Genomic DNA, 21811 nt, shown 5'->3' on the forward strand with positions numbered 1-21811 from the left:
GAATTTTCTGAATTTTTTCTGATTTTTTTAGACTATTTTTTGTTCCTTAGGATTTTTCTTATTCCCAAACAGCAGGAGAGAAAAAAACCAAGCAGAAATATCCCAAAGAAACAAATTACTCCCAAAATTCACCTTGAGATCTCCTTCACTGGATTCCCTCCTCTTTTTCAAACGTAGCCGAAGAATCCTTCCGGTCCCACGCCTCGGTGAAATGCTGGTGCCCCGGTTATTCTCGGCCAAGAAAAATAAAGGAGAGAAATAAAACGCAAACCCTCCTGTTGTTCTTCTTGACGCGCAAGAAAAGAACCGCGCACAGGGGGAAGTGGTTCTCGACGTACAGCAGCGATCGTAACCTGGACCCACTTGTCAGCATCTGAGGTTGAGACTTGAGAGCGAGCAGTGGGCGTCTCTGGTCCCACAGGCACTGCTATGTGAGAGGGTTGCTGGCCCACATGTCAGCGAAGTCATGCCGCCTTCTTCCTCCGGAGCCCACGCTTTTTGCCGGCCTCCCCCCCAGCGCTCCCTCCCTTCTTTCTTTCCAAGCAAACGTCCCCCGCGGCCCCGCCTATAAAGCCAACGCGCCGGCACCATTGCCAAGAACAAGAAAAGCTTCTCTACCTCTTTGTTCGGTTCCTCCATCCACAAGCCTCTCCATCTCCTCTTCTTGGGGTTTCCGTCGGAAGTGCATGCGTTCGCTGGGTGTTAGGGTCGCGATGGAGAAGCAGGACGGCGTGAACAAGGCGGTGGAGGCGACGCCGACCCTGAACGTGCCGCAGGCGCCGCAGAAGGAGCCGGAGCAGCTGGAGAAGTGCTACAAGAAGACGGTGGGGGAGGATGCGACGTTCCTGGAGAGCGCCAAGGACTACTTCAACCAGTTCAAGGACATGACCGCGCAGAAGCACTGGATCTGCCTCAAGAACAGAGCCCGCGCCGCCGGCGAGTACGTCTCCCAGAAGAGCGGCTCGGTAATGCCTCTTACACCACCCCCCCCCCCGGCCCTCTCCTCTACTCGCTCTCCCCGCTCGGCGATGTGCGCGCGTGATTCTTCTTGGTTGGCGACAAGTCGTGGGGAAAACAGGATGCATGTTTCTTCGTCTTCCCGCTTTGGTGTACTACTTGCTTCTTCTTCTTCTTGCCTGGTTGCGAGTTCTTCAGTGTGGAGGAAGAACCTTATGGTTGCGTGCGCGTGGGTGCTGTAACGTGTAGTTCGTAGCCGTTTAATTCGTCGCGTGATCAGGAATCGTATGATGGTGTTGAGGTTGGAATCCATTGCGAGTACCAGCGTAGCAGCGATTAGTGAGATTATTTCTTTACACGTGGTCAGAAATTCGTCGCGTGCTCACACGATCAGAAATTGTTGGATGGTGATTGTAGTGTTCCTTTTTCCCCGTTTTCTCTGATCGTGAATGGATGATGGGGAACAAGCGATCTAGCATGTTTTGGTGTTCGAATCATTCTGGATGCCTTTTTATCAAACATGTTGATGGTTTTCTGTTAGAATCCATCTCAGGTACTAGTGTAGCAGCCATTAGTGAGCTTGTTTTTGCACAGTTTTCGTGGAGATGATTCTTGGCTGGTGATGCTAGTGTCCTTGTTATTTTGTGATCATCTATCGTGAAGTGGAGATTAACATGTACATGTAATAACATCAATAACTGAAGATTAGTGAGTTTTCGCTGCTTGTATTGAGTACTGTCCATTATTCAGCATGCCTGCATTGAATTTTTTTCATTAGCCAGGTTTGAATGTAGATTCTTTTCTGCATGCTAGAATATTGTGTGCTGGTTGATTCTGAATCCTGGCATGCATGATTTCCCAGTTCTGCCTATGATTTATTGGATAAGCTTGCCATGGTGAATTTGTTTAGTTACCCTTCCTGTAATTTGCATCACTGCAACAACTCAGATATCTGTTCTTTGTGAAAAAGTTGCTCAGTAGTTGTAGTAATCTAACTGCTTATTGATAACTTACAGGGTTGCTTGGGTTTCAATAACTAATCTGTTGCTTCTAATAGTAGTTTTATTTCTTCTGATTATGATGTGTGTTTTGGCCTAATCTCTTGTTGCCTGTGAAGTTGCAGGTGTTCGGCAAGCAGAATGTCGATCCTGTGGTCAACGATAGTACTCCGGAGGTGGCGAAGCCGGCAGCAGTTGAGTCTCACTGAAGGGGTTCTGATTGTCTTCGGGAAACAATTGTAAATGATCCTTGGGTGTTCTACAGTGGAGAAGACTTTAAGACTTCAGCAAATAGTTTCGTAGTATGTCGCTATTGTTCTGTTAGTGGTTTGGGCATGGTTGGTTCAATAATTCGTCGTGAAAGATTACGTGTTTCTGCCCTCAAGTTTTATGGTTGACCTGAAATCGAGTGTTGTTGCCGCTGCTACTGCAAGCCTGCACTGCAAGAAACATTAGCAGCAGCACACCCTTACATACCATCCGAAAACTAAGCAGCAAACGTGCATGACTCACTTGCACGCCGTCCCTCTCCACCAACACCAAAATGCCAGTACGCAGCTGTGTTCAAATTTTTTTGCTGAATCAAATTCGAGTTAGATTCTAAGTTGCATTTCGTGAGTCCAAATTTTTTTCTAAATCAAACATCCAAATCCAAATCAAATTTTGATACCCGTATTCGTATCGGGTAACACTATGCACCCGTTGTGGCTGCAGCTCGATGAGGAGGAGGTGGACCTGGCCGGCGCGGTGATCGTGGGCTCGTGCTGCGAGCAGCCTCAAGGCTTGAATGAATGCGCGGCCCAGTAATATACCGATACATAACGCATCGGCCCAAACCCAACACCATTACACAATTCTGGCCCAACTTCGGGATCCTTCCTTCTCAGCTTGTCGTGTTCTCTCCGACGCCCCAAGAAAGAAGACCAGAAGCGCCCCTTCCGGTTCCGGCCCTCGGTTTCGTTTCCCGCCGTGCAAGAAAGAAAGAGAAGGCAAAACCAGGGGCTTGGGGACTCCTCTCCCATTCCAATCGCCAATTCGGCGTCCCCCGCCTGCAACCCTTCCCCTCTCCGCCACCGTCACGCGCGCGCCGCCCTTTCCCACGAGCTCGTCAGCCTCCTCAAGGTAAGAGGAATCGCTCCGCCCTGTCAATCGAGCACGCCATCCACGCCTCTTTTTTTTTCTGTGAGCGATCACGCCGGCTAAGGAGTGCGCCGGCGGAGTGGAGGCAGCAGATGCGAGGCGGGCCGGGTGCACGCGACGGTGCCGACGTGGATAACGTGTGCTGGAGTTGCGATTGCCTTTGTTCTGTTGGTGCTCGCTAGCTGTTCGTTGAAATTCCTGTGGAGTGGTGGAGCACCAGGGAGGGTTCCTTCAATCCCTCTAGTTTGGTTATGGCATTTCGTTGCGCTTTGATTGGATTGGTTCAAACGAACTATAGTACTATCTTGTGTCTGGATTGGATTGGTAAAAAAAAAAAAATCTAGTTTGTCATTTTACCCGGTAGTACTATAGTACTAGCTTGATCCATTTTTGTCTATCAGCTTTTCTGTACTTACCATTCCTTCCAATTCCTGAAGCCCCTTTGAGTAGATTACAGCTTACTTGTATTTTTATTGTTTCACTCTCTCAATCTTGAGACTTTCTAGATTCATCTTCTTTCGGGGAAATTGCTTGTATGCCACTAATTTAGCTGTGTTTTGAAGATTTGCCAGTGTGGCTCATGTCATTAGCTGAGGTGGTCCTATGTGCCAGTGAGAGAGGGGTGACATTTTGTCGAAACAGCAATGTAAATAGTGGCAACTAGGCAAATCCCCCTCTTCTTTCTGGGTATGTTCAAGAGGATTACATTTGCTACCCTTATGTCAGATGCTCGTGGTAGTTCAATATGTGAGGTTGTGCTATGTTGGAAAAAACAATGACGTGCTGGTATTTATTTATCTGATGACGATTATTTAGGATCCTTACTTAAATACCTTAGCTAATGCAATGCGTGGATTGCCTGCAAAGCATGAGCTTTCTAAGGCTCTCTTTTGCCGGAATTCTTATATGAAAATTTTACTTCTTTTGGTTTTTGTTTGCGTTAAGATGGATTCGAGCAATACTCAATCTGAAGGTTCGGCCCCATCTGTTCCAAAAAACCCCGCCATGGCTTCATGCCGGAAGAAGAAATCTGATGATGCTACCTTCCTTGAAGATATTAAAGACCACATTGATGAGTTCATTCACGCCTCCATGGATGAGCACAAGACCTGCTTTAAGAAGAGCATCCAGAAGGTTGGCTGCGCTAGTACAATTAAATTTGCTTTTCTTTTTCTCATTCTGCAGTTGTCATACATTTGATGCTCAAGCCTTCTGTTTTCCATGTACTGCGCAGATGTTTGGGATGTCAAAGGCTGTCGCAGATCGATCTGCTGGAGCAAAGGAAGCTGAAGTTGAAAGTGTGTTGCCGCTTCAGACCAGTGTCTCACAGTAGAATGTAATTGTGGTGGTAGTTATGTTGCTCTGTGTTTTCAGAAAAGCCTAAGTGTCGGCAGTAGCATGTTTTTCCTACCAGGATTCTAACGTTTTTATTCTCCGCGGTTTTCTGTATGAGTACAACTACGTGTGTCATAAACAGATTTTGAACGATAGAGTGCAAGCTTGAGATTGAAATATCGCCACGCTTATACTGGTTTCTGATGTTCGCATCAAGTTAAATTCAAGGCCAATTCTGTTTAACAAATTATGTGGCATAGCGTTTGATGCTTCCCTAACATTTGCTTTGTCAACTTGTTCCACAAATTGCCGATTTCCTGAAACTAGCGTCGATCCCATCAAGTTCCTCTTTCGGCGGCGGCATTGGGGGAAGTGGGGATTTGGTGGTTCGACGTCCAACAAAGCTTGTTCATTAGTTAGTAGCTAATAGTAGCAAGTAGGTTTGGTAGGTTCTCGGTGGATTCGTTGATAACAAAGCCATGCGGCCTTTTGCTTCTCTAAGCTATCTCCGGTGAAGTTGCCATCTATGGTGAAGGCTCTGGTGAGGGTTGTGCGAGGTACGTACGTGTATGTGTGATGCATTTGGATGGGATGTTCGTCATCCCCTGTCTGGTGTGTCTATGTGTTTGGGTCACTAGATCTGAGTCTGGCGACGATGAGGTTTTCTGGATCTCCATCTTTGGCACGATCGCTTGTGGAGGTGCTAGGTCTAGTTACCTCCACTCAATCTATCTATGAGGTTGTCGATGCTCCCCATCTACTTTAGAAGAGCCCTGACTTTGGCTTCGAGGCATTGGCTCATGCGGCGATCCAAGATTTTGGTCTCCTTTTCAGATTTGGTGGGAGGAGTGAGCTTCGACGTCTTCCAGTGCTTGGCTCTGCTACTGCAATGACATGCCAACCGGGAGAGATGGCCGGAGCTGAAGAAGAAGAAGGCTAGGACCAACAAAGTTTATTTGTGCAATTTGTTCTTTTTTCAGGGTCATACATGTAAAAGGGGATGTACGGTTTCACAATTTTAATATAATCCCCACCCTTTCATAAAAATAAACTTGTTACACAAATTATGTCATCATTTGTAACCCTATCAAGATATTGGCAACGAGCCGCCACTCGTGGGCCTCAACAGGCGGCATGCAAGGCTGGCTTGAACTGGCGAGTGGCAGCTCGTTGCCGAATGCTGAGATTCAAGCTAACCGTGCATGCCACATGTTGAGATCCGCAAACAATGAGACAACGACCTCTCCTCAGCCATCGTCACCCGAACACGGAAATTCCACCAGCCCTTTCAGATGCACGCCTTATCAGTATCGTTTATTTGCGTTGAGATTTGTGTTGGATGATAGATAAAAAATTATGAGGTAGATGAGAGAATCAACATATAGATTAGTATCAGATAGGAGAAATAAACAACCGAGATAGCTTGTGAGTATCAGATAGGAGAAATATACAATCAAGACAAATTGTGTGTGCACAAGCGATACAGAGTTGCATTTCCCATCGTCACCCCAGTGGCTTGCCTATCCTGGCACCGCCCACACTTGTCTGGCCTGGCATCGCCCACACTTGGTTGTTTAGGAGCCCATGCCGCGATGACTCGGGCTATCTTTCGTATTGACCCTACACCGCTTTAGGTTATATGGGTCTAGTGAAAATGATCTTATTAGATCATGATTGTGATTTTGGTGATAAATGATAATGTAGTCATTGGGACTAACATGTTTGTCAAGAATATATGTTAATAGGTCTCATGGATACAATACATGAAGAAGTCACCGAAATTGAGACAAAGTTTAATTGAATTTGAAAAGTTATAGGAAGATTTGTCTCACCAGATGGTGCTCAGGACTTTGTACGCACCGGAGTATTCCTCCCAGGTGTGTCACATTCTTCGGATGGTTCGGTGCTCAATGTATTATACACACCGGAGCATTTAACAGAAAGATGAAAAACTGAGTTGAAATCAGATTGTACTCACTGAAAGATCCGGTGCTCAGGAGATTGCATACACCAGAGTGTTTTCACTCAGAGGAGGAAGTAAATGACTTCACCCGATAGTCCGGTGATATGTGTGCTTTACACATCGGAGTATTTATTCTAGAGAAGACTACACCTATCAAAGACTAAAGATTAATACACTGAAAGGTCCAGTTATTAGATGACAGTGCACATCGGAGTATTTTTCAGGGAGTTTGCAAAGAGATGGAAATCAACACACCGGAAGGTCTGATGATCAGAAGATCTACACGTCAGACTAATTGCACTGAGAAGGAGTGGCTCGGCTTGGCACAAGACAATGCACCGGATAGTTCGGTGATGGAAGTGAAGGATACACCAACAATCTGGTGTTCAGAATGTATTAGAGTGGGATTTCAATAGCTAGTTGCTGATGCTATACTCACCGGATGGTCCGGTGCTTGTACTACTGTTGTCACTAGATCATCCGGTATTCACAGTTTCTGTGAGCCAACGGCTAGTTGGAGGGTTTAAGGCTATAAATATCCACCAACTCTGCCATTTGAAGGTGTTGGAGTCCAAAGAACCTCATACACACCTAAGAAGACATCCAAGATATCCAAGTGCAAAAAGTGTTCATCCAAGACAATTAAGCACACCATTAGAGAGTGATTAGTGCTTATAGGTCTAGAGAGAAGTGTTGCTAGGTACTACAACCTAGAAAGTGGATCAAGAAGTGATCCAACCGTGTACCGAGAGTTACGTCAACGCCTTGGAGTCTTGATGACTCACCGGTAACTTGTTGACCCTCCAGCTTGGTGTAGAGCGGTGGCAAGAAGATTTTGTGGGGATGCTGAGGCCCTTATATTTGTGACTAAAGCTCCAAAGTGAAGACGATGTATAAGTGACCGAAAGAGATATTAGTGGTGAGACATCGCCTTGGTGGCTTGGTGGCTGATTGTGCTTGGTGCCTTGTCTTGGTGACTTGGTATCTCAAGAGCCATGACCGGAAGGGACTTAGCGATCGAGAGGCTATCCTTTGTGAAGCTCCAATGTGAACTTAGGGTTGCTTGTATATCACTGATACCACGGGATAAAAATCTCTTGTGCCGAGTTTGTCTCTCTATCCTATTTACGTTTCATCATTTACATAATTGTAATTTACCTTTCTAGCGTAAGTTGCAATCTTCTTGAATGGTAGAGTAGACACACTAGATAAAACTATAACATATTTAGATAAAAATTGAGATAAGTTTATCTTGTGAAGTTTTTGAAGCCATTTAGAACATCATCGTTCCTCACAGCATCCAAGCAGAGAGGTATAGTGTTGTGAACTTTTGAAATCATGTATTTTCTTAATTAGTATCATTTGCTTCTTCTTTTGGTTGTGTTATCATCAATTACCAAAAAGGGGAGAATGTAGCGAAAATAACTCTATTAGGTAATGATTGTGATTTTGGTGATAAATAACAATATAGTTATTGGGACTAACATATTTGTTAAGAATATATATTAGTAGGTCTCATGAATGTAATACATGAAGAAGCCACCGAAGCCAGGACAAAATTTGATTGAATTTGAAAAGTCTAGGGAAATTTGTCTCACCGAATAGTCCGGTGCTCAGGATTTTATACACACCGGAGTATTCCTCCCGGGTGTGTTATATTCTTCGGATGGTCTGATGCGCAATGTGTTATACACACCAGAGCATTTAACAGAAAGATGGAAAACTGAGTTGAAATCAGATTGTACTCACCGAAAGGTCCGATGCTTAGAAGATTACACACACCGGAGTGTTTTCACTTAGAGGGGGAAGTAAATGACTTCATCGGATAGTCCGGTGATATCTGTGCTTTACACAGTAAAGTATTTGTTCCATAGAAGACTGCACCTATTAAAGATTGAAGATTAATACACTGGAAGGTCCGGTGATTAGATGACAGTTCACATCGAAGTATTTTCTAGGGAGTCTGCAAAGAGATGGAAATCAACACACTAGAAGGTCTGATGATCAGAAGATCTACACACCGGACTAATTGCACAGAGAAGTAGTGGCTCGGCTTAGCGCAAGACAACATACCGGATAGTCCGGTGACAAAAGTAAAGGATATACCGGACAATATGGTGTTCATAATGTATTAGAATGGGGTTTCAATGGCTAGTTGCTGATGTTGTACTCACCGGATGGTCCGGTACTTCTACTACTGTTGTCATTGGATCATTCGGTGTTCACAGTTTCTATGAGTCGTTAGAGCAACGGCTAGTTAGAGAGTTTGAGACTATAAATATCCACTCACTCTGTACTTTGAAAGAGTTAAAGTATAAAGAACCTTATACATACCTAAGAAGACATTCAAGACATCTAAGTGCTAAAGGTGTTCATCCAAGACGATTAAGCGCACTATTAGAGAGTGATCACTGCTTATATGATGAGAGAGAAGTGTTGCTAGGTACTGCAACCTAGAAAGTGGATCAAGGAGTGATCCAACCGTGTACCGATAGGTATGCCAGCGTTTTGGAGTCTTGGTGACTCGTCGGTAACTTGTTGACCCTTCGACTTGGTGTGGAGCGGTGGCAAGAAGATTGTGTGGGGATACGGAAGCCTTTATCTTTGTGACTAAAGCTTTGAAGTGAAAACGGCGCACAAATGACCGAAAGAGATATTAGTGATGAGACCTCGTTTTGATGCCTTATCGTGCTTGAGGCTTTATCTTGACGATTTGGTATCTGAAGAACCGTGATCGAAAAAGGTTTAAAGGTCATGCGTATATCCTTTGTGGAGCTCTAATGTGGATTAGGAGTGGCTTGTTTGCCACTAATACTATAAGATAAAAATCTCTTGTGTCATGTTTATCTCTCTACCTTATTTACGTTTTTTATTTAGATACTTGCAATTTAACTTGTTAAAATAGGTTACAATTCTCTTGAGCATTAGAGTAGACACACTATATAAATTTAGAACACATTTAGATAAATATTAAAATAGATTTATCTTATAATTTTTTAAAAATTATTAATTTTAAAATATCTAATTCATATCACCGTTCCTCGCAATGGGACGGAACCGGACGGCGCGCGTTCCTTTCGCCTTTCCTTCCCCGCCGTTCGCTTCGGCCGTCAAAAATTTCCCACCTCGTAGTCACCGGCGTTTTCACCAGAGCCTTCAGCGTCAACAGGGTTAGTGCCTCGGTGATGTGAGGGTTGCTTGCTGCCCCGCCGAGAGTTCTGTCGCCGGGTGTGTTGCGCACGAGAAGTTTGCATCTGATTGCGGCGATTGAATTGGCCAGGGACGCTGAAGGCGATGCGTGTAACGGATCGGTTAAAGAATGCTTCGATTTAATTGTTACTCACTGTCAAGGTTTATCTGTTCAAAAAGAACTCATCAAGGCTTTGTTTAGAGTCAATGTCAGATTATTTGTCCGAAAAATTGTAAAAGCTCACTTGCACATCATGAGGTTTTTCAAATACCCACTATCTAAATTCCTTACGGTCTAACAATTTAAGTTGTATATGTTTTGAAATACCTCCGTATATCTATTGACCAACCGTGGTAGGCTCTGGCTAAATGCTTGACTTGCCAAGACAAGATTGCCTACGAGTTTTCACAGTTTTGTGCGACTACTTTCGAGATTCGTCCATCTTTCCTAAATCCGACTGTCATTATCGTCTTTTATCATTTTTCCATTTGGGTGAGCTTTATTATAATTTTTTGCGCCCAAAACATCCCTAACATATCCTGATGCTACGCTAGATGAGCTAAATCACGCTTCAAGGCCACATGACAACCACATTGGTCAATCGATGAACACAAGTAAAATTTGAAAACACATAAAGCTTGTAGCCTTGTAGCCGTATATTTGAAATCCCCTAACTTGTAAGTGGATTTTTATAGTTTTCACTTATTTCTCAGGGAGGCGGTGCTTTACTATGCTACTCGAATCTAAAGAATAGACGATATTGTCAGAAATACGGACCACAAAACACATGGAGTCAACACTGTATTAGTTGGATAGGAGTAGTGAGTGGGTAACGAACTTGATGGGTCTTCGAGATGCGCGTGATGTGTCGATAGATAAGTACCAGAAGTGATATACAATTCTTCGTACCAATAAAACTGTTAGAAAAAGGGGGGGGGGGGGGGGGAATGCAGGTTGCAGATTGGACTTTGACGTTCGAACGTCTGATAATAAGACAAACTTATCAGATGTTCGAGTTTGTCTTAATACAGATACTCGTATGCTTTCCTCTCTCAATTTGAACAGGCAAAGGTGTCAGAGGTTAGATTTCAACGATTACTTCTTTGTCCTGATTCCTGAATAGGATAACTAATCTGTAAAGCACAAATTGGAACCAAGTTTCCAGTCAACTCAATAACGCTCAAACCAACACAATTCTTTTTCTTTAAAACGTGAGACAGGAATCACGGAGAAGGATGCCACTAACATATACATCGATCACGTCCCCATCTGGCCATCTTCCTGTTTGAAAACAGCCGATTTTGACAAACGGATTCCACACCGTTTCGGTAACCATGAAACTGACCACAAGGTCGGCAAGTTTGTCTTCCACATACCTGTCGGATGCCAAGACCTTTTGCAAATACCTGAAGCTCTATCCACAAATCATTTCATATATTAGACGCTTTGAACAGGCAGCATCGGCTGCAGCCTGCACTGCAGTCGCCTCACCATTTGGGGTTCCTTGATCCAAACTTTTGCGTTTTGACCACAATCCACGTACACTCGCCGTCTACCAGATACCAAATTAGTTTCATGTTCCGACCATTTAATCGCCGTTTTATCTAGTCCTGCAAGACGATGATTACATGGACTGAGATCAATTGTCTTTACATCTCTGTTTAACCGGAGCACAGGTAAGTAGTGCACGATCTGCTCCGTTCGTCCAGGCATCTGCTAGCTACACAGCTCGAAGTACCCATCGCCTTCTTCAATGCGTATAATAACTGTACATCGCCTGTACTGTACGGCACGAGTACGCTCCTGCTGTACACGGCAGTACCACTGTAGTTATACGTGCAGATGTGTCGTGGGATCCATGCACCATTTGAGCGTGTACAGTTTTCGCAGCAACTGACGGTGTAGTCCTAAAGGCCCAAAGAAATCGCTACTCCATTCATTGTATTTGTAGCAGCAGGGATTTCAGGTTTGTTTTACAATTTTTTTCGTTTATCGGTGAAAGTATCAAAATTCATAAAATTTTGATTATTTTTCATCCCCTGTTCTGTGAGCCTTACATGTTAGTAAAAAAAATTAAAATTAGATATTTTATTTCCTTAAAAAACTCGAAATTTTAATTAGCAGCAGCAGTTCTCCACTCGCGCTGTGCAATCCTTTTTCTCCCATCTGCACGTCTCCTTGGATGGTTCGCAGCTGGATCCGTTCTGTACCCTGCAAATCTGCATCACTGCATGGTGCCCGGCACGTGCCTGGCATATGCAATAACCTCACCACCGCACCAACCCGGCTCTTGTACTGTCAGGTCGATAGATACAGCGAAAGAAAACTGACAACGCTTAGCTGCAAGTACCAGGCAATTAGTGTACTTGTAACTTCATTTTTTGGGGTTAGGATTAGGATGCCCATTTCTGGATTGATGGTGATAAATATTGCACGGCAAATTAAATATGAGACACGATTTTTACTTTAAAAAATCTTACAGCAAAAATCACAAGCATTAATCGACAATCTTCGCTATATAAAAAATTATATACAAATATAAAAAATTACAATAACCATCTTCTCATCTCATTCAGCTTATAAGATATATTTATAAAGTAGATAAATAAAGTTGGATCCTAATATAAATAGATCCAAAACATGAGTCAAACAAGCATCTCTTGCAAGACCTAATTAGGAATTCGGATGATATTTCAGCATTGATTATAGGCCAAATTTGGGGGTTTGGTTGCGTAAAAGTTTGTGGTGAAGAGCTGCTTTAATTATTGGGCTGCATTTGCTGGATCGCATTAAAGCACACGGTCCCAGTTCGTAATAGATGCGTCGCCCACTAACGAACGAGCTATAGTTGTATTCCAATTTCATGAGCTCAAAACTTTTCGAACTTCTTTTTAATATATATCTTCTTTGATTTTGCCAACACATACGTACCTACGTACATACTTATAAACATACACCAAAGTCACTAACCTTAAACGAGGCATATACTAGAATTTATTGAAAAATTTGGCACTTTTAAGTTTAATTTAATCCATAAATAATTCATTAGCAGAAACTGATAAGCTAATGATCGTATCATCCTAGCATAATCTAGACATGTACAAAAAACACTACATACGACTATATCTACTATAATTAAAATTAGGAACCGCGGGAAATAAAGTACGAGTAATATGGTTTTTACGTATTGGTTCTGTATTGTGGAGGTGCTGAATGTGCTGGTTACACCGTGTTGACGGCACAATTAATCATGCTGACGACGCACCGGATTTGTTGACGATGACAGCGGACGGCGCCCAAGCAACCAGGAAGACGAGCCGTGGTAAAGAACTTGAGCAAGCGCAGAGCGCTTCCTAAAAACCTTATTCATCCTATCCCAGTGCAAGATCTCAAGAGCGATGTTTTTAGAGACTTGCTCTTCCGGTTGCTGGTGCACGCTAACGCCATGATGGAGTAGACTATAGTGGCAACGCAACAGAAAGAGAAAGAGATAAAAACTCTAACTCGTATATAGACCCATGTAATGAAAGCATTCCTAATTTTATGGATACTCTCAATTGGTAGTCTATATTATTTGTGTATCTAATGAGGTGGGGTCTTTGCATACATAGAGAGAGAGATAAAACCTCTAACATAAAACCTCTAACATCTACCTCTATTAGCAATATGGTCAATATGATACTAATAGAGTGTGGGTCTCAATGTGGCCCACATATCCATAATATGGGTCTTTTAGGTTTATTAAAAATTATTATATGGTTTGGCTCCAATAATTCTAACAATCTCTGAACAAATCTTAAAGTCTCACAAAGAATTATCAATTTTCCACTGTTGTTTGATATAACAGTGTTTCAGTGGAGATTGTTAAGTTGAAATAAGGATAGCTAGTACTAGTTTCTCAACCACAATTAAGTCCATCAACAACTCGTGCAGCCATTTTACCTCAACAGTTGTTGTGTCTAATGTAGTGAGTTCTGCTTTTATAGTTGACCTGTCAAGATGGTCTGCTTATAAGACCTCTATAAGATAGTAGCACCATCTAGAGTGAATATATATCCATTTGTTACGTAAATCTCATCAGCATCAAAAATCCAGTTTGAATCACTGTAACCTTTCAGTACTGATGAGTACCTAGAATAGTGAAGACCATAACTCATAGTACCAAGCAAATGGCGCATGACTCGCTCAAGCGTACGCCAATGTTCATCGCCTGGGTTTTAAGTAAACTGGCTCAATTAACTCACAGCAAATGAGATGTCAGGCCTTGTACCATAGCTAAGTACATGAGTGATCCAATAATTTGACAGTATCTCAGTTGGTCCCTGCCACTTTTCTTATTCTTTCGAAGTATCACACTGGGATCATAATATATTGGAGAAGTCTTATTGTCCTGGTAGACAAAGTGGCTCAAGACCTTCTCAACATAATGAAATTGTGTAAGAGTAATCTAGTTCTCTCCTTTGATTAATTTGATGTTTAAGATTACATCAGCTTCACCCAGATTTTTCATATCAAAGCTTCGAGATAAGAAATACTTGACCTCATTAATCACGTCAAGGTTTGTCCCAAATATTAGTATGTCATCAACATTAAAGCACAATATAACTCCCTCACCTCCACCATGGCGATAGTATACATATTTATCTGTCTCATTGATTGAAAATCCTGCATATGTTAAAATTATATCGAACTTCTCATGATATTGCTTAGGAGCTTATTTAAGACCATACAAGGACTCCAACAACTTACACACTATACCTTCTTGACTTTTTACTACAAACCAATCAGATTGTTCCATATAAATTTTCTCGTCCAACTCTCTATTAAGAAAAGCTATCTTAACATCCATTTGATGAACGATAAGACCATGTGACGCATCTAAGGAAAGTAGTACTCGAAAGTAGTCAATCTCACAACAGGTGAATAAGTGTCAAATAAGTCTTCACCTTCCTTTTAGGTATAACTCTTGGTCACAAGCCGAGTCTTGTACTTTTTAATAGTACCGTCGAGCCTAAGCTTCTTCTTAAACACCCACTTGCAACCCACAGATTTACAACCATATGGTCATTCTGTGACCTCTCAAGTCACATTTGTAATGATGAAATCCATTTCGCTCCGAACAGGCTCCTTCCAGTAGTCTGCATCTGGAGATGCAAATACTTCTGAAATAGACTTGTGAGTGTCATCCATAAGGTACACAGTGAAATTATCATCAAAAGACTTTGCAGTTTTTTGTCTCTTACTCCTTCTAGGAGCATCACTGTCATCATCCTCAGGATCTCGCTCGTATGTTTGTTCAATAAATTCAAGAGGTGGAGTAGTTTCAAAAATTATTTTAGAAGATAGTCTAAACATGCTATATATATTTTTCATAGGAAACATGTGCTAAAAAAATATTGCATCACGAGACTCCATCATTGTATTGACATGCACATCAGGTTTCTCAGATTTAACCACTAAAAATCTATAAGCAATACTTCAATGAGCATATCACAGAAAGACACAATCCACTGTTTTAGGTCTGAGCTTACGCTTTTTAGTTATTAGTATATTGACTTTCGCCAAGTATCCTCAAGTGCACAAATAAGAAAGTGATGGCTTTCTCACTTTTCATTCTTCATATGGGGTTTCCTTCTTATCCTTAAAAGAAACTCTATTCAGAACATAACATGAAGTTAGCAAGGCCTCCCTTATTATGCCTTAGATAATTCTACAGTGTCTAACATGGTATTAACTAAGTCAGTCAATGTACGGTTATTCCTTTCGGCAATCCTATTTGATTAGGGTGAATAGGGAGGTATCCTCTCATGAATAATCCTATATTTTTTTTCACAAAATAAATAGAAATCACTAGAGAAATACTATCCGCTATGATCTGACATAATTCTTATGATCTTTCTTCTATTTGATTCTCAATTTCTACCTTATAAATTTTAAAGTGATCTAGAGTCTCATATTTCATTTTCAACGAATAAACATAGTAGTATCCAATCACATCATCAATCAAAGTCATAAAATCTCTTTTTTCCATCCTTCGTCAACACACCATTCATTTCATACAGATATGAATATATAAGTTCTAAAGGTGCCAAATTTCTCTCCTCGGCTGCCTTGTGGGGCTTACGAGTTTGTTTTGATTGCACACAACTATGCCACTTATAACATTTGACCATAGAAAAATTTGGAATTAAACTCATACTGGAAAGTCGAGTCATAGAACCAAAATTCAAATGACATAACCGTGAATACCAAACACTAGCATCATCATTAATTTTGTCACAAATATGATTCATAGACTTATTGCTGAAATCAGAAAGGAAAAACGGAATAAGCCTCTACTACTTTATTGGACTCGACCACCATTTAAACATGTCTCTACGTAGAAGAGAGCCACTAATTAGATTCTTGTTCATTATAAAGACATGCTGCATAGTCCTCAGCTACACGATCTTTCTTGAAGTAAACTTTAGATTTATCGTGCCAATACCACGAACAGAAGTATGTGACACATTCCCCATTAGAACGGAAGAATAATAGGCAACCTGATAAGAAGAGGACATTGAGATATCATCACACACATGAATATTGGCCCATGTATCAATCCATCAATTAGTAGACTGAAATACTAAAAGCATTGAAGGTAAATTTTCATACCTTGTAGCTCTATTTCTAGCTTCTCCAATAGTCACCACATTAACAGTCTTGAATTCTGCTTTTTTGGAGCCGTTCTTCCCCTTCAGCCTGGACAATCCTTGTTGAAATGTCCAATCTCATCGCACACAAAGCAAGACAGTTTTGTTGTGTTCATCATCTTCTTCTTGAAGGTGGTAGTTTTATTTGGCTTATTATCTTTCTCTTTGTTCTTATTGTGAAAGGGCTTTTGCACCATATTGACGCTAGTTTGTCCCTCGCCTCATTTTAGAGTCACATCCTTAGCCCGAGCTTTCTCCTCAACATTAAGGGACGCAATCAAACTATCAATAGTAATATCTTGTTTCTTGTGCTTTAGAACAGTGGCAAAGTTTCTTCACGAAGGAGGTAACTTGGCAACGATGCCTCCAGCCATAACCTTGTTGGGTACATTGATCATGAGGAGTTCTAGTTCCTTCACATTACACCGAACCTCATGAGCCTACTCAACTACATAGTGATTTTCAACCATCTTGTAGTCATGATACTGCTCCATGATACACAATTCACTTATTGCATCTGATGCACCGAATTTAGCATTCAGTGTATCCCATAACTCCTTCGTATTTTGTATGTGCATGTACACATCACACAGACGGTCACCAAGAACACTAAAAATGCATCGTACAAAAAGTATATTGGCATCCGTGAATGCCTTTTCCTGCCCAGCAGTAAGGATTCTTTTCTGGTTGCCATTAGTCACCCAATAGACATTCATAGTCGTCAGCCACAGAGTGACCTTGACTTGCCATCTCTTAAAGTGCACACTAGAAAACTTGTCTGTTCTTAGTGCATCGAAAATCCAGCCACTAATAAACCTAAATGCCTACAATAAGGTTTTTAGATTGTTAGAAAATTTGGTACTTTTAGATTTAATTTAATCCATAAATAATTCATGAGCGGAAACTGATAAACTGATATGATCATATTATCAGAGTATAATCTATACATGTGTATGAAAGTACTACATATGACTGGATCTACTATATTTAAAATTAGAAATCGTATAAAATAAAGTACGAGTAACATAGTTTTTACATGCTAGTTTTGCATTTTAGGGGTTGCTGAAGATGCTGGTTGCACCATGTTGACAATACGATTGATCCTACTGGCTACTGATAACACGCCAGATTTGTTAACAATGACAATGAGTGGCGTCCAAACGTCCGAGCAATATGATATAAGACTTTAAGAACGAACCTCAAAATAAGTCATCTCTCTATAATATAAGACTTTAAGAATTATTAAGAATTATTACATATATCGACTATAATAATCCTAACAGAATTGCAGACTGAATCATGAAACTGGTTATGCCTTCGACAAGGCTTTTGGTTAAAACCTACCAAATCGGAAAATGGTCCTTCGTGTTGATCCACAAGACCACAAATATAAATATCGAGTTTATGTCACCTGGTCTCGGCTGAGCGGCTGAACTGGTCCAGGAAATGGAGATGGACCTGGAATAAAGTTGAGGTAGCACTGGCAGGAACTTGAAGTGTTTGGTCCAGTCTGTCCAGGTAGAGAGGCCGCTAGCTATAGCGCTCGTTTACTAATTAAGTCCCCTCTCGACATGACACATGAAGCTGCTAATACTGCTGATCCGTACCGTACCGGCTCAATTGTTCCCATCTGGTTCGCACCTGCCGATACAATGCCCTATTTAGAGCGAACGAAGCGGGTGGCAGAAGATGGTTGTGCTCATCAACACGGCCTACTTTTCTCCGAGTAATCGAACAGCCTTGCAGATCCCAGTTCGGAACACGAGAATTTTTCAGGTTTTACCAGTGAAACTACTCTACTTGAGAAAGTAGCTTTCCCCAACCCTGCCAGTTGGCTCGGCACACGGCAGTGTGTGCTGCACGCACCATTGGCAGCGACGATGCGTCGACGATGCCATGGCCGGCGGCACCCGCTCGCGCGCGCGCACGCTTTGGAGTGAAGCCACGGGCGTGGATCGGAGCTATCTTACCTTGGAAACAGTCGTATTATTGCCGGCATCCCCGGTGGCCTGTCCACTAGCGCGGTGGTGTGGTGTGTGAGCGCGCTCTTGGCCTCTTGTCCACCAGCTCGATGTGCATGCATGTGTAACTTGATCGCAGAATTCAAGGTTTCGTGGGCGACAGAGACCTTTTCGATCGTGTCGTGGTTACTGTACTTACATTCGTGCGTTCCTACGATGGGTATCTCAGATTATTTAATGGGAAAAATACAAAATCCCCAAAAGTCATTTGGGTTTTAACTTTCCTCCCAAAAGTTGTTTTTTTGAAAAAACCCTAGTTTGGTTTTGTTGAAAAACACCTCAAAAATTCAAAATTTTTTAAAAAAAATCACAAAAAAAACTATAAAAAAACTAGAGACAATTCTAAGATCTTTTGTGAATTTTTTTTTTCAAAACTAATATCCTTTGCATCATATTTCATGGAGAGGAAGTTTGAAAAAAAAAGAAAAACGTGCAGCTCATTTATTAATTCGAGTTAAATGCATAATTAATTATTTACTAATCCAAAAATCACGAAATCAATTTTTTAGTCTTCTTACATTATCCTCTATCTTTTAAAAATACATGAAATCTTGAATAGTTATTGTAACATACAGAATTGAGTAAATATGTTGCAGATAGATTAATTCATAACTAATCCATAACACCTCCAAAATTAGTGAAACTACTTTGATTGGTTTACTTAAACAATTATTTGTGTAGGAAAAATAATGGTAGACATGAAAAAGTTAAAATAACATGAGTTAATAAATGAGCTGCACATTTTTCTTTTTTTTTCCAAACTTCCTTTCCATGAAATATGATGCAAAGGATATTATTTTTGAAAACAAATTTCACAGAAGGTCTTAGAATTGTCTCTAGTTTTTTTAGAATTTTTTTGTGATTTGTTTTTTTATTTTTTTGAATTTTTGGTTTTTTTTTCAACAAAGTCAAACTTTGGGGGTTGTAACAAAACAACTTTTAGGGTAAAAGTTAAAATCCAAGTGACTTTTGAGGTTTTTTTTTACATTTTTCCTTATTTAATGGGGAAAAATCCTAGTTATAAATGACATATTTTGCGAGAAAATCTTAGTTAAAATCTAAATTCGAAGAATAAAGTCAAAAGAAATATACCTATTATTTTTGAATGGATAGAGTATCTAAGTAGGTAGTAAGGTGAACTCTACATAAAATGAATTTTAGTTATTATAATTTTCACAATACTTGTAGATTAGAGGAAGTAGTAAGCCGGGTCCAAACATTCAATAAAAAAATTGAAGAATCTTTTACCTTTCAATAAGCCCGGTGTGTGCCATAGAGAGAAAAGAGAGATATTTTTTTAAATGTTTATGGCTATGTAGTAAAGTTGTTGTTGATTTAAAAAATCTTTTTACTTCCGTCGACTATTTTTCTACCTGTTTTTTAGCACATTGTGGACGCTCTTACGCAAATGCAAGCTCAGCTAGCAACAGGTTGCGTGCCATCAATCTCGCCATCTGCCTCGCGTCACCGGCCGAGGACGACGACGAAATGATCGCCGCGCTCGGCAGCCATTCAAGGAAAGACTGTCAGAAAGGCGTTTGGAATTCGGATCGGTGGGTGCGCTGCCTACAGAAAGCGTACGTCTGCTCGCGGCCGGCTCGCCTCCAGGCTTTGGTGTTGCTTGTTCGCCTTTGGCACGTTCGAGCATTGAAGCCTATATTTTTTATATAGAGAGAGAGAGAGAGCGCGCGCGCGGGGGCACGGAGATCCTCAGAGGATCCGTGTCCAGAGAGAGCATATCGTCCACGGGACAACAAGATCGATCGACAACGCCATTTACTCGTTGGGCAGCTAGTCCCGGCCACCCGGGTCAAACGAGCCCCGGTGAAAACTGTAACTGCATGCATGTGCGAGGGGCTGGACTTGCTGCTGCGCTTCTCCGGTTTGAAGGAGCCGATCGGAACATGCAGCAGCACTGTCCCCATTGAGATACGTACGCTTAAAAGCGACTTTTCTTTGAAAAAAGTTAGAAACTATCTAAACGTTAACTTTTGATCTTGTTGTTTTTTTAGTTTTTTTAATGGTTGAAGTAGCGATTATAGTTAAAATAAATTAAAAACTGAGAAACAAGCTAATATGAGTTTTTCTAATTTTTGTTATGTTAGGAAGTTAAAAAATTACTATAAAAATCAACAAATAAATTTTAACAAATATAACCGCTTCATCAGTTAACCAAAGTTCTAAATCCGTGGTGTACCCAAAAAAAATCTATGTTTCCTGGGCCGTGGTAGGCTTGAACTACAGCCATCCTGTAGTAGCAGCAGCAGTAAACTTTAAACCGTAACGAGTACGCACCCACCGCCATCACCAGCGCTAGCACCAGAACAGCAACATTTATGGCGCGAGAACGCATTAAACCTCCCAAAAATCCATTTGCCTCCTCCCCTCCTGGGTTGGCTAGCTTTTAGCCGCAGCTCCCATATGGAGAAACCCGGTTCCATCGCGTGCTGAAAGCCAGCCAGCGATCCACTGCTCTTCCTAGCTAAAAGGAAATTTCCACTTGTTTTTTATACATCTGTTTTATTTAAATCGTTGATTTACGTTAAAATTTATACTAAAAGAATAGGTAAAACTTATTATAAAGTAAATAGATATTAAGTGAGTAGATCATATTAGATAAGCTATACATCCGCAAATGCAGGTGGACTTGCGTTTCCCCTTCCTCGTCCCGTGATCGACTTCGTGTGCCCGTGTTTTGGCTGCCGCGCGCTGTGGAGGCGAGGGAGCGAGTTCGATCAAGAACGCCTGACCTGACCAGCCATGTATCAGCACCATGGTTGATACTAGTACCAGTAGTGCTTATATAACGACGGTGCGGATCGGGACTTGTTTAGATCGCGTGTGCCGTGCGCGTGCTAACTACACTACTAGAACTACGTTCCTCTGCTCCATCTACCGTTCACGTTGCTTCGAGATCCGGGCAAGTGGGGGCAAGTGGAACTGTGGAGTTGCTTCACGTGCACGTACGGATCTCAAGTTTTCAACGAGCCGAGTTTCATGAACACATCGAATGGCCGGGAAGATGAGAGGATGTCCCGGCCAACGAGTTGCTTTGTTATCTCAGAATAAGCCATTTATCATTTGGTTTCTCTCTCTCTAGTCCACTCTTACCAAAGGATATTCGTGAGCCGTCCTCAAGTGGTTAAATATCAACGCGTGAAAGTACCATGCCAACCCTTGTTAGTGACAGCTGAACAAATGATCAGGTCAAACTTGTAATGCTCGTTCTTTTCAATTCTATCTTCTGAAATGACGGGCCAAACAGTACTGTTGACTACTATATGTTCTTCTTGGAAAGAGTAAATTAAAAGTGCACCAGTATCGAGCTAAAAAAATTGCTCACATTAAATGGAGTTTATATATTCATCTTGGATTTTTATTTACATATATAATTTTCATCCAAAAAGTACTTTATGGTGGTGTGGGGGGAGGGGGGGAGGGGATGGTATGGCAGTATTGGACGGCCGGTCATCACCTTAATTTTTATCTTCTTGCGATTTATAATCATATTTTTT

At 41.5% G+C, this 21811-nt stretch overlaps 2 protein-coding genes across 4 annotated transcripts; both read left to right on the forward strand.

Moving 5' to 3' along the window:
- The first annotated feature begins 500 nt into the window (after window positions 1-500).
- LOC133915549 (uncharacterized) lies at window positions 501-2335 on the forward strand. Of its 2 annotated transcripts, none has more exons than XM_062358752.1 (2): window positions 501-965; window positions 2075-2335. In XM_062358752.1, exons 1-2 carry the CDS (start codon window positions 687-689, stop codon window positions 2162-2164), a joined length of 369 nt encoding a protein of 122 aa, XP_062214736.1. In that variant the 5' UTR covers window positions 501-686; the 3' UTR covers window positions 2165-2335. The 2 variants fall into 2 exon arrangements, with proteins under 2 accessions (XP_062214736.1, XP_062214737.1); XM_062358753.1 differs by having other exon boundaries at window positions 511-965; window positions 2081-2335.
- A 522-nt stretch (window positions 2336-2857) lies between these two features.
- On the forward strand, window positions 2858-4631 carry LOC133915550 (uncharacterized). Of its 2 annotated transcripts, XM_062358755.1 has the most exons (4): window positions 2858-3077; window positions 3659-3782; window positions 4041-4229; window positions 4330-4631. In XM_062358755.1, the coding sequence occupies exons 3-4, from the start codon at window positions 4041-4043 to the stop codon at window positions 4426-4428; spliced, it is 288 nt and encodes a 95-aa protein (XP_062214739.1). In that variant the 5' UTR covers window positions 2858-3077; window positions 3659-3782; the 3' UTR covers window positions 4429-4631. The 2 variants fall into 2 exon arrangements, with proteins under 2 accessions (XP_062214739.1, XP_062214738.1); XM_062358754.1 differs by lacking the exon at window positions 3659-3782 and having other exon boundaries at window positions 2860-3077.
- The last annotated feature ends 17180 nt before the right edge of the window (window positions 4632-21811 follow it).

The sequence above is a fragment of the Phragmites australis genome, chromosome 4 (assembly GCF_958298935.1).
Source record: "Phragmites australis chromosome 4, lpPhrAust1.1, whole genome shotgun sequence".
Taxonomy (NCBI): Eukaryota; Viridiplantae; Streptophyta; class Magnoliopsida; order Poales; family Poaceae; genus Phragmites; species Phragmites australis.